This window comes from Letharia lupina (genome assembly GCF_014066315.1).
Source record: "Letharia lupina isolate WasteWater1 chromosome Unknown contig_6, whole genome shotgun sequence".
NCBI lineage: Eukaryota > Fungi > Ascomycota > Lecanoromycetes > Lecanorales > Parmeliaceae > Letharia > Letharia lupina.
In genome coordinates this window covers 35080-51734 of record NW_023502975.1, presented here as the reverse complement: position 1 = coordinate 51734, position 16655 = coordinate 35080, and the positions used below count along the sequence as shown (strand labels likewise).

Below are 16655 nucleotides of genomic sequence, written 5' to 3'. Positions count from 1 at the left end.
GTCAGTTGCTAAGTTCCGCACTGAGATGGCAGTCAACTAGTTGGGGAAAGTCGTTACCAGCAATGTCAGATTGTCGACGGTGTTAACGGAGGGATCGGGGAGATTCAGTATGATCTAATACGCCTAAGCTCAGCGATGTCCTCTGGACGCGGGATGCGTCCATTAAGACAGTGGGCAAGATACACATGTGGCATACTAGGTGCAGTTCTACTGACGGCTGCCGTCTCTGACCCTCCTATGACTGGTCCTGTCCTCTTCGCTCTCGCAGTACCCCCCATCATCCAGCCGATTGCCACCTGGCAGGACAGACTCACTGAGTGATTTTCAGTTGCCTCACAAACCCCAGACCAGCCGGGTTGCTCCCGAACCGAAACGCGCCACAGCTCTCACTCTCCAAATGGTTGACCAATCCGCTAAGCGCAGTGTACTCCCTCTTGCACCGCGGGCAATGATAGATAGGTCGCTCGTGTACGGGACTGGCGAGATGTTGGTCTAAGCTCGATAGCTTGTTGAATCATTTGGTGCAGAAGTAGCACCGGTAGAATGACCCGTCCCACGAAGCTTGGCTTGCGATATTGGTAGTTGCGGCACCTGCATCATACCATCCAATCTGTTTCTTGGTGAAGATGTGGCTTGGGTCAACCTCGCGGCAATATTGATTGATCTTCTCGCGTGTGATGCCGGATGTGCAGTTCCCGGACTCTAGATGCAGACAGACGCCGGTCAGGTTGGTGAACTTGTTTGTACACCAGGGACATTTGACATTCTTTCCGACATGTACCGATGACTTGAGGTGCTGGTGGCAATCTTGTCAGACGAAGAAATTTTCTGTGGACTGGAAGAAATACCTGGTTCAGGTTGTGCGGACTCTGAAATGATCGCTGGCAACCGTAGCAGTAGTTGGGGGGATGCTCTTCGTCAATGTGTTCTTGGAGCCCGTTTCTGGTGCTGAATATCCAGGTGCAGTCTTCACATTGATACCAGTGTTTTTTTTGCTCATGCTTCAAGCGAAGCTTGCCGTCATGCGTGGGCCATCGAGCGAAGCACCAGCGGCATTCAATCTCGTTTGCATGCGCGTAGCTATTGTCGAGGTGTTGCCGAAGACTCTTGGCTTCGAATGAACGGCCACAGCATTCATACATTGTAGGCGATATCTGAAGCTGAGGAGCAGTCGGCTGTGACTGAGTTGACAATGGTGGAATGATGTTTGAAGATAGAAGTGTTCTTTTCCCGGCGGTGCGCTAGTGTCTTGGCCAGGCTTAGCGCTCGAAGATGTTAACACATTCGCCGTCTATGTTATTTGTAGTGTGAGATGAACGATAGAAAGTAGAACGATCTATCGGGACTACGATCTTTTTGGATTGCTATTTATCAACAAAGCAATGCACGAACAAACAAGGTATTAGGCTCCTGGCGGATTCTTGCAGATAAGGAAAGCACTAGGCACGTCCATCAATACAAGGATGCAGACTGTGGCCGTCATGGGGCAGGAGCGAAGAGGTCCCTCAACACAGACAAAAGAGTGACTGCCACAGGGGCCGTCGGCTTTGAAAGAGAGAGTGTAGTTCACGCTGAGGTGAATGGTGGCATCTTCTGCGAGAGATGATCAAAGAGATCCGGCTCCTAGGGTTATTGACTATGTGACATACTGATTAAGTGATGTCGTTGACGAGGACTTCGCTGGAAAAGGAGAATTATCGAGTTTCGCGGTTTTGATGAAAGATGTCGAGGAAAGGAGAGACATAAAAATTGGAGGTCAGGTCAGTTCATGCTGCTTGTCCAAAGCGATAGAATCTCATATAAGAAAGTCGATGCAGACATTCAAAAATTGGGACGGCGCAAGTGGGAGTAATCTATCCGTTTGGGGCTCCATAGGGCGCAACTTTCACCACTACCACATTCGGAGATTCTCAACAGGCTTGACAGCGTCAGAGAAGGACGACAGGGAGAACAGAAGATAGAGAGCAGGACACGGTCAAACCGCGAGTTTTCAAGAAAGCCGCGAGCAACGTTGCTCCCGGAGGCCAAGGCCGAGCTCGAAACGAACGAGCTCGGTCGTAGCCTCCTCGACTATTAATGCGTTCGTCGTTGCATGCTTCCTTACTCCTTGGGAAATCATTGCCCTGAGGACTAGTTGCCTCGATGCTTCGGGGGCTCGATGTCTTATTATTAAGTTGTGAAGGAGAAAGATTTGAAGGAAAAGTATTGAAAGACGCGGTTATCACGGCTCAGCCTTCCAGCAGCTAATGAGCATGGTACGTCCCATTGATGAGCATAAGCATAGCCTGGTTTAGAAACTTGCCGCATTTACGCCGAGGAACGCTGCAACGTCACTTTCTTGGAACTTCGATGCCACTGTCAGGGAATGAACCGTGTATCGAATAATGATATTAGTGGTGTCATATGAATGGAATATTAACTATGAAGGTTGCTAAGTAACATGTGTGCCGAAGTCATCAGAGTGCCAAGCCGCCAAGGAGCTAGCCCGAATAGAGCCTAGCGCAAGTCTGGAGAAGGAATGCCGGTTGAAACCATGACATTACCCTCTCCCTCAAATGGCCATGTCCCTATGGTCCAAATCATGGCGACGGCGAGGTGGCAACAGCGAGACGATCGTCATGATCCATGGTGCACTGGCCTTTATGGCCTGAAGCATATTTGCTACCCCCTGAAACAACAACTTTGAACTTTTTCTCGCAGACACTCTCAGTGTCCGACCGTGGCATTGAGCCAAATCTCATGTAGCAGGCCTGCGGACGCAGGCAACAGGGGTATCAATGTGGGGCAATAGCCCGGGAAGGTGCTTGAAGTAATGGTGTGGGGTGCTGAGAGGTGGTGTGGTAAAAAAATCGAAATCGAATGAGGCCAATTCGTTCAAAAACGCAAAGTCCGATGATTTGCCGAATCGAAACTGATTTGAATGCGCTAGCCGCATGCGGCTAGGCGGAACGGTTGTTGCTGGTCAGGGGAAGGAGGAGAAATCCATTGCTGCTGCTGCAGGCAAGGCCTATGCCGTCATTGCTTCTCCACAGCCTTCTCCACAGCCTTTTCCTTGGCCATAATGGCCTTTGCCTCTTCAAACGACAATGCCTTTGAGGCCATGCATGCCTCAGTCTGATTGGGCCGGTGGCTATAGCCAAGGCATTTGAAACATCGGCCTTCTTTCTTCAGCTGATCCTTCAGCTGTTCCGAATAGGGTGATCGCTATAAGCCTGATTTGAACTCCTGTTCATCAATCTCTTCCACATCCACATGCATAGCCTCCAATTGACGGAGGTCTTGGTCAGTCTTCCGCAAATGCTCAACAACTGAGCGGAAGGAAGACGATGAGATACCGGCGATTCGTGACCGGAGCTTGAGAGTAATGAGTCTTCGTAGTGCAGCGATCTTGTGACTTTCGCTGTAGCCCAATGGCGCAATGGTAGCTGAAAATCGAGCATAGAACTCGTCAAATGCCTCCTTCTTTTTCATAGCAAACGCCGGGTCATGGAGTAGGGCGTCATTCTTTGCCAGCTTATCGTAATCACCAAACATGCCATGAAGCTCTAAAATCATCTCTTTCGTGGTGTTGTAGGGATCCTCGCTCAGTGGATCTGCTCGTGCCTTAAGCACGTCGAATGCAATTGACTTGCAGTGGTCCCGAATGTAGTCCATTTTATCTTTTTCACTGGGAAACAATACGGCACTTTGCCGAAACTTGGAGTCCAGGTGGAATCGCCACTCGTCCCACTTCTCTTTTTCACCATAGAAGTAGGGCACATCAGGGTATTTCTTATTGTTCCCGACAACAAGGACAGTAGGGACAGGTGTTCCAGTCTTGGTAACTTCCAATTTGATTGGTTGTTCATCCACATCGGAATCCAGAGGCTCTACTAAAGTAACCGTTTCTTCTTTGATAGTCAAGGCCTGAATTTTGGCCTGCAATTCCGTGTTTGTAGCAGTGAGAGTCTTTGCATTGGAACGATGAAGGTCCCGTGACTCTCGAAGTCGTGTTACGGTTGTGTTGAGATTCTGAATAGTAGTGTTGAGGCCATGAATCTGGGCCTGGTAATGCTGAATCGTTAATGACGATTCAGGACGGGTTTCTTCTTGATCCGAGTCCATAACGGATTAGATAGAGATCTCTCCACTGATGCAGGCAGGTAACAGGTAAGGCAAGCGAGAGATAGTCGAAATATCTCCCCGCAGAGGCAGGGTAGGCAGGCAGGCAGGGAATCGTCCGAATATCTCCTCCACAACAAGGCGATTGAGTAGTCGATATTCGAGAGATCCCCGCAGAGGCAGGGCAGGCAGGCAGGCAGGCAGGTAGGCAGGCAGGGAATCGTCCGGATATCTCCTCCACAACAAGGCGATTGAGTAGTCGATATTCGAGAGATCCCCGCAGAGGCAGGGCAGGCAGGCAGGCAGGTAGGCAGGCAGGGAATCGTCCGGATATCTCCTCCACAACAAGGCGATTGAGTAGTCGATATTCGAGAGATCCCCGCAGAGGCAGGGCAGGCAGGCAGGCAGGTAGGCAGGCAGGGAATCGTCCGGATATCTCCTCCACAACAAGGCGATTGAGTAGTCGATATTCGAGAGATCCCCGCAGAGGCAGGGTAGGCAGGCAGGAGCAGGCAGGCAACAATAGCTTAGCTCACGGCTATGTTGGATAGTTAATATTATGTCAGGGAATGAACCGTGTATCGAATAATGATATTAGTGGTGTCATATGAATGGAATATTAACTATGAAGGTTGCTAAGTAACATGTGTGCCGAAGTCATCAGAGTGCCAAGCCGCCAAGGAGCTAGCCCGAATAGAGCCTAGCGCAAGTCTGGAGAAGGAATGCCGGTTGAAACCATGACAGCCACGGCCAACGCTCAGCGGTGAAAGATATTTCGTCTTTGCTATAGCGCTAAGTCGTCCAATGAGGAGCTGGATCTTGTAACGGACTGACCGTACCATTGTATTCCGAAACCGTCTGCATTCATAGACACCTTACACTGAGCCGGTCTCATCGCATTTGCTATGCTTTGTCTAGTTCGGACATAAGTCAAGACATAAGTCGTTTTCTTTCTATGCATTCAGTGCATGCAAGCATTTTTTTGTTTATTTGGTATATTGGCACGGGCCAGCAGCAATCATGCTCCTTCGCCGGTCCCAGCTTGACTGTTTAATCATACTCCTATTCCAAGTGTACGATTTCTCCTTGCCACCGGAGCTGCCGCTTCTGTCATTACCTTTCTAAGTCCAACCGAAACTTCTGCGTTTGTTGCAACTTCAAACAGCTCCCTCTCATCATTGTCTCCAGTGTCGTCTAGAGCTCTCAGTTGGCAGGGCTACCTTATACGGCCAAGTCGGCATCGAATTAGGCGTCTCTTTCGGCATTATGCTTTGTGCGATCGTTGGACTCCTCCAGTTCCGCTACCATCGATCTAAGACTTCGCGGGCTGGCGAGCCAACAGAGATGTGCTCTGAGACCGAAGAGAAGGCAAAAGGCGGAAGCACTCGGGTGGACGAGAGACGCAGTGACGGAGTGGTACGTGAGTTGTACCAGTAGACCAGATTCCGTCCATCTGTTGTTGTCACTATTACCAGTATTTTAGCGAGATCGTTGTTGAAGTAGCGTTCGATGGGCGTAGGTGAGTTGACGAAACTTCATATCTCTTGCATCTAATCATCCTTGGACACTCAACCATCCCAGTCCATTCCATGTCCCATATCGCTCCTTGTAGCATGGTATGCCAGCCAACTTCGTCCACCTCTTTTCACACTTCCCTGCCCTACGCTCACAGCCCTGTCTTCTCTTGTCAAAACATCCTCTGCTCGTGCGAGTGCATCGAAGCGATCAGATTGGTAAGTGGTGCGCAGTTGGACGTCGCTATTGAACCTCGCTGGGAGTGGATGGTGTCCTAGACTTGAGCCTTCGGTAGGTTCTGGGTGACCGTAACTATTATACCTTGATGACTCGAGCCATCTCAATCCAAGGTCATATCCAGTGCTGGAGGACGACGAGCTGGCCTTTTCAAGAGCCGGAATTGGTATTGTAGGGGATGATGAAGCATTGAAGGGTGTGGTTTCGGGAGCATTTGCGGAAGAGGAGGGCTTTTTATCACAGGCTAAGGATACATGCGTGACATGTTCGTGACTGACTCGTAGACCGTCTTCCTCGTGGCTGTTGGGACCGTAGGAAGCTATCATGGTAGCAAGGGGAGGGCTGTCGATCTCTGGGAGACTTTGCGTAGGACTGACATAGCCATTGCGTGTATTCGTGTTGGTAGTAGGGGTTGAACTTTGAATCTCGTCATTAGAGTAAAATTTGTGTGCACTGATGTGAGGAGACTGGCTGTTCGATTTTGGTGATGTAGTCGCAGGGTTGGGGGGGCTGCTGTTGTTGTGGCGGACAGAGGGTTGTACTTCGGGTGTAGGTATGGTCGGTGATTCGAAGGACATCTCGGAGAAGTGGGAGGAGAATTTTGGTACCTCGCCATCATCCTCCAGCGGTATAGCAAGGAGACAGGGGCTCAATGGACCGCCGACGCTGATTTCATTCGAGCCTGCGTCCATCAGGCTTATATCCTTGGTTGTGTGACCTTCTCTCTCTCCAGGAATCTTGCGTCCCTTCCTCCGATTCGGCCAGTCCAACAGCTCCTTCAGTTGGGGATCATACGGTGGCGGCTGCTCTTCACTTGTCCCTTCTGGCGCAGGCGCAATGACCACCACATCCTTCGAATAGAGGCAAGTGAAGGCGACTGTCAGAGATTGATGACACACTTGTAATTTTTGATGCTTGTCTCTGACACTTGGATTGTCCCTGAAGACCCACATGACCCTGTGCCCAAATCGAATGCCATGCTTCGTTTGCTTGTCCACTCGGCAAGGCTCGACTAATTTCCCAACAGCTCGCAAAGCGTCCTCGGTGTCGTTGATTACTCTGTCGATCATCGTGCGCTCGCTGGTATTTAGGAGGCCGGCCTTGAGGCGCCGCAGGCGATGAGCTTCCTGGACCATGAAATCGACATGACGGGTAGTGCCAAGGAGGTCGGCGGTCTGTTCGTCAACAGCTTTGAGCTGGTAGGTCACCTCGAGGATCTTGATTGTAGCGTTGAAGCTGGAGCTGATGGCGGATAGAGGATCTGGTGCGGGGATCACCATCTTGAATCAATGGCCGAAAGAGAACACTGGGGACTGCTGGAGACGATGGGTTGGAAACAAGAGGAGCTTTGCGCTGTCTTCATCATTCAAGGACTGCACACTGTCATTCCTGCGCAAAAGAACCCTTTCGAGTGGGCAGCAGCAAATCAAGGCTACGACAGCATTATAGCAGAACCCCTGCGCGGACATGGTGTGGGGTTTCCGCCGAAGGATTCGCATAATCTCTTTTTGAGAAACCAAACGAAACGAATGCACAATAACGAAATTGCACCAGTCGAGGCTAGCTATTACTGCACGCAAGCTACAGACGCAGGCTTGAGGACCAGTAGTCCGAAAGAGGCAGGCACGGTAGGATCGACGGCGCAGCCCTCATTTAGTGATGCAGATGATTATAAATGAGTTTCTCAGCCGTACATCGCTGGGTAGCATTTTGCTGACGATCAGATTCCTTTTTCTCCAATGAACCTGTGCCCATATTCCCAGAGATCTTGTCAAAATCTCTCGGCAAAAGGATTACTGCAGCTTGCCCAAACGCTGGTGGTTCAGGCTTCAGGGTGGTTGGCCTCGCACTAGCGGAGTGTCCGGGCGCTTCGACGCGGGGTCATTTCCAGCCGCACCACTATTGAAACCACTAACGAGCGAAGCGACTGGAATGGGGGGGGGGCTGGAAAACTTAAACACATGGCAAGATGGCATCCCATGATCATCGCGTGGAGTCCTGATTCTTCCATCAACAGCTTTTGAGGGAGAGTTGCTAATGGTGCCATTACGACACCACCTTATATACCCCACGCAAAATCTTGAAGTCCAGCTTCATGCATCTAGTACCACCTGATTGACCATGACCTGTGATTCTACCAAACCTTGCCCTTTCTCGTCAGTCGCTTTCACCAGCGCCGGCGAGACAACGATCCTGCCAGGCCCCACCTCGCTGGAGGATGGCCAGTGGAATTGGAGGGTCGATGGCTGCGAGAATAAGAATATGCCTAAATTTGCGGCGTCTTCCAGGATCGCCGACAAGCTGCGCGCCCGTTCTTCATCCTTGTATCCTGTGCTTTTCCATGGCGCAAAAGCCTTAGCAAAAGACTGGACGGTATCATTGATTTTTTTGTCGCGCTGAGCCATGTAGGTGGCGTCATTTATAGGATCAGGTCGCAGGTAGGCGGTCATTACACGCCATCGAGACATGATTTGGGCGGATCCTTCGTACTGTTAGCGACTGTTTGACATTTCGTGATTTCGCGTGGGATCAAAGGGTACTCACCAGCTTTAGTAGACACACTAGACCTGGCCGATGTGATGGTGTTTGGCAGAAGCGCGTATTCGTTGGGGAGAAGTGATCGCGCAGGACTTGCGCTCGGCGAAATGGAAGAGGTGATAGACTGTGCGAGGGCGTGTTTCATGATGTTTACTCTGTTCTTCGAGCGCGGGAGGAGAGACGCAAGAGAAGCAGGCAGATATGGCGAGTCGAATACCGCCAATTCGGCATTGTCAGGCCTAGAGGCAGAGGAAGAGGAGTTCCGGTAATAGTTCTCGACGTGAAGCTCAATCTGGTCTAAGATTGCTTTCGCTTTTTGCTGTATAGTCCTGTCGTCCGCCGACTGAGGAAGATAATTTTCATATGTTCCAGATACACCGGATGCCTCGGTTGTGAATGGCTTCTTTGGTATTGGTGTTGAATCCTGCTGTCGGGGTGTATTAAGTTCGAACCCTCCGCTGTCTTTGGACGGAGGGTAGCGCCGCTTCCCTTTAGAACGTTGTTGACGACGCATGATCACAAAAGTTGCCAGGAATGTAAGTAGCGCTAGTCCCAAGGCCACCCCTACGACTATTCCTGCCACAGCACCATTGGAAAGTCGATTACTTGGCGAAGCTGTTGCACTTGGATTTGTAGTTGGGGTGAGAGATGATGAGGCTGAACTATGAGCAGTAGTGGTAGACTGTGAATTTTTTGCTTTTTGAGTACCGCCAGACGAGGTGGACGAAGTTGCTATACTGATAACCGATGACAACGGAGAAGTCGTTGGAGGAGTCGTTGAAGAAGTTGTTAATGAAGCTGGTGGAGAAGCGTTGACTTGACTAGTAGCTGGGGAAGATGAATTGGCGGGGGATACAGTAGATGCGTCTGGATTGGCGGTAACAGCAGAAGCAGGACTTGACCCTGCAGGAAATGGAGTGGTAGAACTCGTTGTTTGAGTGGCCATAATTGATTGTAGTAGAGTGGAAGGAAGCTCGAGCGTCGCGAGTGAAAGATTGAAACCGATGGCACCGAGGGGAAAGCTAGCTTCTTGTAATTTTCGAGGCTGTACGGGAACAACGTAGCATTGCCGGACAGCCTGGCCCCCAACAAGCAATGATTGGCCATCGAAGAAGGACAAATGTACTCTAGTCGATTGAGTTTAGATCGATACTGGCGAATTCAATGCCCTCATAAGTGCAAGGCTACGCCCCGGGCGGATTAAAACGAGGCTGAAGGATCGTTTCAAGGCTGCGCTATTGATGATGATCAACTCAGGTGCATTAGCTATGCAACCCATGCACGAGCGGGGCTTTTACGGTTTCGGCAAAGATTGCAAGGGAGATAAGGCTGTGGGATCGTCGAATTATTGTTAAATAAATTTGTACAGCGACGTGGGGGGGTCTCACATTTTCAGTGATAGCGCTGGAGCGAAGCACATTTGCGAACGAGTGAAAATATCCAGGTCACTCAAGTCTACTTGCAGCGCGCGCCTTAACCATGGCGAGTGATGGATGGGTACCAGAGATTGTGGTCGGAGTCGATTTCGGTATGACATGCACAGGTGTGTTCGCTCTCCATGATACAGTGTCGATGCTAGTCATCAGCATTTCTCGGTCTACTAAAGGCTTTTGGTCAATTTAGGCGTCGCATATTCCATGGGCCCAGATTGGGCAGAACCCAAGACTCTCCAGCATTGGCCTGGCAAGATGATTAACGAACTCGCAAACAAAGTACCAACACTGCTGCAGTACAAAGAGCATTCTCGAGAAGTCAAGGCTTGGGGCTTCCTCTGCGATCAAGAAAGCGAAGACACGGACATACTTGCCTGCTTCAAGCTTCACCTAGATCCTGCATATGTGGACCCAAGGACGGACGCTCCCGTTCCCACACTCGAAGAGGCGAGGGAATGGTTCCAAGATTATCTTCACTGTTTGCACGATCACATTGAAGAATACTTCTCCAACGCTTTCCCGCGCTGGAAGACTCAGCGAACTGAGTTTGTATTCAGTGTGCCGACAACTTGGAAAAGCGCGAGTATGATTGCCGAGACGGAGAGGCTCATCAAGGCGGCGGGGTATGGAGAGGATGGAGCCAACCATCGAGTCGGGATTGGACTCACCGAGGCTGAAGCTGCCGCTGTCTATGCTTCGAAGCAGCAATTTGAAGTAACCTGGCCGGACTTCCCAATCGATGAAATAGCACTCGCTAACACATTTTTCTTAGAAAGACGATGTGATACTGGTCTGCGACGCTGGTGGAGGGACCACGGTATGACGTCAATGACGACATGGTTGTTTCAGTGGTTGTTGACAAGAAACCTGGATAGGATGTGAACGTACTACAGTTGAAATCTTCTAGGGGGGAACCGACTCAGCTTCAGCAGCTAAGCTGGGTAGAAGGACGCTCGATAGGGTCTGCCTTGATCGACATCAACTTCCACCACATCGTCACGGATCGACTGAACAAGATCCGAGACTATCTAGAAGGCGAACCTGACGACATCGCTGATAAGATGATGCAAGGCAGGTTTGAAAGGTTTAAATGTTCCTATGGCACTGCGGGATCTTCTGCGATACCCACAATACCACTGGAAGTGCCTGGCCTTCGGCCTGGAAAACATTTCCTCAATGTAAATATCGAGGATTCAACTATGAGAATTACCAGGTATGTTACCAATCTGACCGATGAAAAGCAGGTGACGGAGTATTGACAACATTCAAGGGAAGAATTGAAGAAGTTATTCGACATCCAAATTGATCGCATGCTTAGTCTCATTAATGAGCAATTTGACAGGATGCAGAAGAAGCTTCCGCGAACGCAAATTGTTGAGTGATTTGGACGGGTGTCAGAGACTAGAACTCGTGCTAACACCAACGGCAGTCTTACCTGGTCTTGTCGGGTGGTCTGGGGAGCTCACCGTATGTCAGACAGCGTTTCAAATCCTACTACGAGACAGGTGAGGGATCAGAAAGACCTAATGCCCAGGAAACGAAGATCGTGGTTGTTGCCGAGCCGTGGGTTGACCCGTTATTGCTTTATGTCTGTCTCGCTGACCTGGAGATACAAGCCAACTTGCTGTTGTCCAAGGACTAGTAATGGACCGAATTCAAACCATCGGCCGCGGAAACATGATCTTCAAAGAAAGGTGCTGCCGGGTCAGCTACGGTGTGCGATGCCGCGAGGAATACCAACCCGATAAGAACAAAGCGCACGTAGGTCAAACGGTAGTCTTGGATCCGCGAGATGGAAAGAAATATGTGGAAAACCAGATCGACTGGTTCGTGAAACAAGTAAGTAGTTAATTAATTATCCAGCTACTAGGGAAGCTAATGAAGACCGATCTCCAGGGAGAGAATGTTCCCAGCGATGGTTTCTCGAAGCCATACTGGTTGAAAGTCAAACCCGGCCAGGAAGATCATTCGTGGAAAACGAACATCATCATGTCGACTGAACCTCACGAACGACTTCCTACGAGCATGAATCAAGATGGTGCCAAGGTCCTATGCGGTGTTGAGTCTGTGCTCAGGGACAAAGGGGTGGACATGAAACTGAAGAATCGGCATTGGTACAATAAGGGCGAGAGATACCTGCGCGTCAGATTCGATATTAAGGTCATTCTTGGCGCAGCCGACCTCAAATTCCAGCTACGGTCCAAGAATAATGTTGTACTCAATAACGACCATGACGCGATCCAGGTCAAGTGGGACCCTCCCCAGCGAAGTCCGAAAGAGGATGGGGATGACATGGCCATGTACAGAGAGATATAGTCGGGTAGTATAGCACCGAGAAAGATGCACGTCGGTGAAAGCTGTACAACATGGGGTACTGTATTCTGGCCAGATTGTTTGACCTCTCGCAGGTCGATTTTCTCTACAATCAAATTTGATCAAAGGGCTCATCTTCCCAACTTACTTACTGCATCCATTGCGTGATTCCAGCTTACGGTCCAAAGATTTCGCCGCCGCGCCACATTCACTTCGACCTTGGTAGGGAAAATGCTGAGTGCAGCCAGAACATCTTTGTCAGTGGACACCACGGGATGTCGCGTCGTCAATAGCTTGAGCCCACTCTGATCCCTGTTCTCGACCTGTGGGAATCCTTCCGGAGGCCTCGAGGCATCAAAAAAGAGCAAGAAGTACGTGTGACCCTCTCGGCCCTTCAAATTGGTGTCTTTCCGCTTCAGCATTTTGGCAAGCTAAGCTAAATGTGACCTAGCGCTCGACTAGTTTTCCCTCAATCATTCCTTAACGGTCAGAATGGCAACTTGGATGAAACATCGGATTGTAGCCAGCGAACTTGTCTGCTGTTCGTCACTGATATGCTTCTACCGCGAGTGGATTGCCAATACTTGTCTCAAACATTCCCTGGGTGACCTCTACATTTGATTCCAATGCATTCGATGCAAGGGTTCATTACTCTGAATATCTTTCCTTTTGTGCTTATCATGTGACAGTAACAACTGCCACTTAGAGTCTGACCCCTCTCTGCGTTGAAGCCTCGTCTCATCCTGAATACCAAGGGTCCTCTTTCCACCACCGCCCCAACACCTGACGGCAGAGATGACCCCGAGCAGGAGCCCTAACGCTGTCTTTCAGGTGCTTCCCTCCCAGTGAGTAACAAAATGAAATAACCACCGATCGCAACCCAGCCACCCATGAAGTCATGCTCTTGAGTCACGCACATCCGCGCAATCTCTTGAGCGATTTCAGCCATGTCAATCCTCGGAAAATTGACACGAGCGTAACTCCAGCCAGGTGCGAGAAAGACGCCACACGAACGAAACGACCAATTCGCTTGCGATGTCCAGATTTGGGGCTCCCAGGGTTCGCCTCCCCTAATCACACGAGAGATGGCACTGCGGCAGTCGGTCGGACGTGCAATTTGATGTGTCTCCGGTGGCACAGCCCATCCCGGTGGAGTGTTGTCTCGACCGCATTCGATAGCCCAGGATCCGACCGGAGATTCGCTGGGTCTCGGGGTTGTGATGCTGGTATTGAGGTGGAGGTCTAACAAGGTCAGAGGATCGAGGTTGCCCGCTCGAGAGGACACGGAGCGTCCGGCTGGTTTGGGCACTGAGGTAGCAATCATGCGATTTGGAGGAAGAGCGAGACTGCTGGCCAAAAGAGTGCAGCCAATGCCCAGCATGGCTAGCGAGGATACCATGGCTCTGTTACCTGATAACGTGCGTTGACGAGGTTGGCACTGTGAAGAGAAGGTATTGGCTCTTAGCTGCGAAGGCATTTCTAGAGGTGCAGAAAAGGATGGGGACACTTTTCCGTGGATTAAGCGCTTCAACCGGCCGCTCGTGACCGCGATGCGCGTTCCAGACATATCACGTGGTGGTCTCACTCGTCTGGGCGCGATATCTCATACAACCGGTTATGCAAGAAGAGAGAGGCGAAAGCAGAGAGTTACAAACCGGCTGAGTCTGTTGGGTTTAAGGGCAAGGAGTTTGAGCTTTGCGTGGGTTAAGGCGTACGCGAGAGCGATCGCGAGTCGCTACGATGCACGTCCAAGGCCTTCGATTAGCCGCATCACTTACTCGAGGTCGATTTGGCCCGAAAGAATGGTTATCGAGCCGGACGTGCCATCGTTGAGAGACATGCCTGGGCCGAGTATTGTGCCGTTAACAGAAAGATGTCACAGCTAAAAGCCTTTTTTCGATCATGCCTCACAAGATTGTGCTTGGCTCCAGAACTCGATTGAATCACGTTGTATCTTGAGCATGCATCTTCGTTGAACCATGGTCTTCATAATCCCACAACAGTTATCAAACATTGTTGGTATTGAGGGTGAATGGCCCACTATGAGCTCACTCATAGAATACCCGTGGTTATCGGACCTCTCCAACATCGAGCGGAACAGTCAATGGCTCCAATATGTGAAATCTGATTCAAATACCCATCATACTCCTTAAGCCACGTATTGTTCCACAAGAAATGGATCCCTACACTCGAACAATCCCAGTCGTCCTCGACAGTCAAAAGCGATCATGCTTAACACGGCTACTGGCTTGAGGTAGTGAGGAGCTCCGGCCCTCGCATGATAACTCATGTAGTTTCTACTCCCACCTGCTCAAACATAAGTGCAAGTGCAGTACCTAGTAGGAGCTTTCACTGCTCCGAGCGGTGTATCGTTATAATAGTTGGGTGTAAGCCACAGAAGCTAGGAAGTAAGATTGTCTACATCTTGTTGTGGTAAATACGGATAGGGAAGTATTTGAATTAGGGGCATATACTAGAATGGTCACCACTACCTATTTGACAGTCTTATCATCATCATTTCATTTTCTCCACATGAAATGGTGTATGGAAGCAAATGCGGACTTGATGCAGAGATGCCGAATAGGTACTCGATAATGTCTTGGCGAGGGGGCCATTCCCAGATCAGAAGGCTAACTTTCGTACCTGACCGAAGCGAGACAGACTCTAAAGGACCCTAAACTCTACTAAGCTTATAGTGGGCCCGCTACGGCCGCTTTACCCCTGGCGATCCCCCGAAAAGAGCAATGCGGATTCCCGTACCTGAATCTCGGAGTTTTGGGATTCTTTACCTGTATTTTCTTCCTGCTAGACCATCTTTTACTTGGGTGAGTTGTGTGAAAAAACCAAAGTTAACACTCCAGTATTTCTGGGGATGATATTCATATACATCATATCCTGATTGTCAAAGTTCAGTCAGGGTTGGAAAAAGCGGTAAAGGGTTGGTTACGGTAGATCTCGGCGAATTGAAGCTTTGGATCGCGCGTCAAACCGCCACCAACTAAAGTAAAGTAAAGTGACTAAAGTCAAACTAAGGTGGGAAGATGCCTGCAAAAAGCCGTAATCACCCCTGCCAAGACTTACTTTAATCTCAGACAATAATAACCTGCATTTACCCCTTCTCTTTTCTCCTTCTTTTCCTGCATCTGATTTTGTTGATTTTTATTAACTTATTCTCTTTCATCATTTTTCTCCCATCTCGCATATACACACATTATTCTACTTTACTCTCTTTTACTCAACCCACACACTCGCTACATAGCATAACTTCACAGGTCACTCGTTTCCTGTTGCAATTCTCATCATCGCTCTTTTCCCCCACCATTTACAATAATACTCCTAATATCTTTAATTCCAAACATTCCCCAAGAACGCTCACCCACCACAAACAATCAAACATGAAGTACGCAGTTGCTCTCTCCGCTCTGGCAGCAGCAGCCACCTGTGTGTCTGCACAGACTCCAGACGGATGCTCTTCAGATTACACCGGCTACTTCGAGTTCAACCCGGTGCCTATTTCTGGCGCCTCCAAGCGTGACGTCGCTCCCTTGCACAAGGTCAGTCCTGTCTCATCCGATACAATCAAGAACCGATCAATGCTGACATCCATGTTAGCGACAAACGCAGACCTGCACATCCGAGCCCTACAGCACCCTCAAAGGCGGCGTCCTCACAGACCAATGTGAGCGGACCGGTGAAATCGTCGCCAATGCCCAATTCCAGTACGATCTACACCTACAAAACAACGCCATCAACACCGGAGGCTTCTCCATCTGCACCAACAACACCCTGGCTATTGCCGGAAGCGCTGTCTTCTACCACTGCCTGAGCGGCACCTTCTACAACCTTTACGATGCCAGCCTCGGCGCCCAATGCTCCCCAGTCTACTTGGAGATCATTGGATGCACTCCTCCGGCCGATGCCGGCTCCGACTGCCCAGCCGGCACTCCTACTTCCGTCTCTTCTTCCACCTCGCCCTCTTCCATTTCGAGCACATCCGTCGCATCCGTCCCCTCGAGCACGTCAGGCACCTCCCCCGCAATTACCCCCGCTGCAGTCGCTGCCCCAGCAAATGCTGTCTTGGTGGTCTCCATGCCATACACCTACACGTCCAGTAACGCCACTGCATCGGCCACCGCTACTGGTACCGGTGTTGTTACGCCAGGAAGCACTGGCACGGCCAAAACTTCCCCCATTGCCTTCCACGGCGGAGCCGCCAGCCTCGCAATGGGCGGCAAACTCCTGGTTTCGGCCGTTGCTATCGCGGCATTGGCTTTTTTGGCTTAAGTACTACATTGGGTTTGACGATGGAGTGGGGGAGAGGGCACTTTGGATTCATTTTCGAGGCATTGCATTTGGGACATGTGACACGGGTGTCACGCATGGGGAAGGGCAATAATTTGCGATAATAGATGAGACTCTTGAAATCTTCAACCCATTTACCACGTTCGTGCCACGCGCCTATTCGTTCATTCTCTTACTGTGTGCGTGTAAGCACTTTTCAGACACGATGCCTTGAGG

The 16655-nt window shown here is 50.2% G+C and overlaps 6 protein-coding genes across 6 annotated transcripts; 2 read left to right on the top strand and 4 right to left on the bottom strand.

Annotated features, from left to right (window-relative positions):
* Positions 1 to 3204: 3204 nt before the first annotated feature.
* On the bottom strand, positions 3205 to 4104 carry HO133_008943 (uncharacterized protein; the record flags this gene model as incomplete). The annotated part of the gene is made up of 1 exon (XM_037299806.1): positions 3205 to 4104. One exon carries the CDS (start codon positions 4102 to 4104, stop codon positions 3205 to 3207), a length of 900 nt encoding a protein of 299 aa, XP_037154632.1.
* A 1565-nt stretch (positions 4105 to 5669) lies between these two features.
* On the bottom strand, positions 5670 to 7133 carry HO133_008942 (uncharacterized protein; the record flags this gene model as incomplete). Its single annotated transcript, XM_037299805.1, has 1 exon — positions 5670 to 7133. One exon carries the CDS (start codon positions 7131 to 7133, stop codon positions 5670 to 5672), a length of 1464 nt encoding a protein of 487 aa, XP_037154631.1.
* An 813-nt stretch (positions 7134 to 7946) lies between these two features.
* Positions 7947 to 8905, bottom strand: HO133_008941 (uncharacterized protein; the record flags this gene model as incomplete). The annotated part of the gene is made up of 2 exons (XM_037299804.1): positions 7947 to 8335; positions 8398 to 8905. 2 exons carry the CDS (start codon positions 8903 to 8905, stop codon positions 7947 to 7949), a joined length of 897 nt encoding a protein of 298 aa, XP_037154630.1.
* A 965-nt stretch (positions 8906 to 9870) lies between these two features.
* Positions 9871 to 12140, top strand: HO133_008940 (uncharacterized protein; the record flags this gene model as incomplete). The annotated part of the gene is made up of 8 exons (XM_037299803.1): positions 9871 to 9934; positions 10015 to 10538; positions 10597 to 10641; positions 10700 to 11037; positions 11095 to 11197; positions 11254 to 11387; positions 11441 to 11663; positions 11721 to 12140. 8 exons carry the CDS (start codon positions 9871 to 9873, stop codon positions 12138 to 12140), a joined length of 1851 nt encoding a protein of 616 aa, XP_037154629.1.
* An 811-nt stretch (positions 12141 to 12951) lies between these two features.
* HO133_008939 (uncharacterized protein) lies at positions 12952 to 13977 on the bottom strand (the record flags this gene model as incomplete). Its single annotated transcript, XM_037299802.1, has 2 exons — positions 12952 to 13540; positions 13916 to 13977. 2 exons carry the CDS (start codon positions 13975 to 13977, stop codon positions 12952 to 12954), a joined length of 651 nt encoding a protein of 216 aa, XP_037154628.1.
* A 1555-nt stretch (positions 13978 to 15532) lies between these two features.
* On the top strand, positions 15533 to 16421 carry HO133_008938 (uncharacterized protein; the record flags this gene model as incomplete). Its single annotated transcript, XM_037299801.1, has 2 exons — positions 15533 to 15691; positions 15750 to 16421. 2 exons carry the CDS (start codon positions 15533 to 15535, stop codon positions 16419 to 16421), a joined length of 831 nt encoding a protein of 276 aa, XP_037154627.1.
* Between the last annotated feature and the right edge of the window lie 234 nt (positions 16422 to 16655).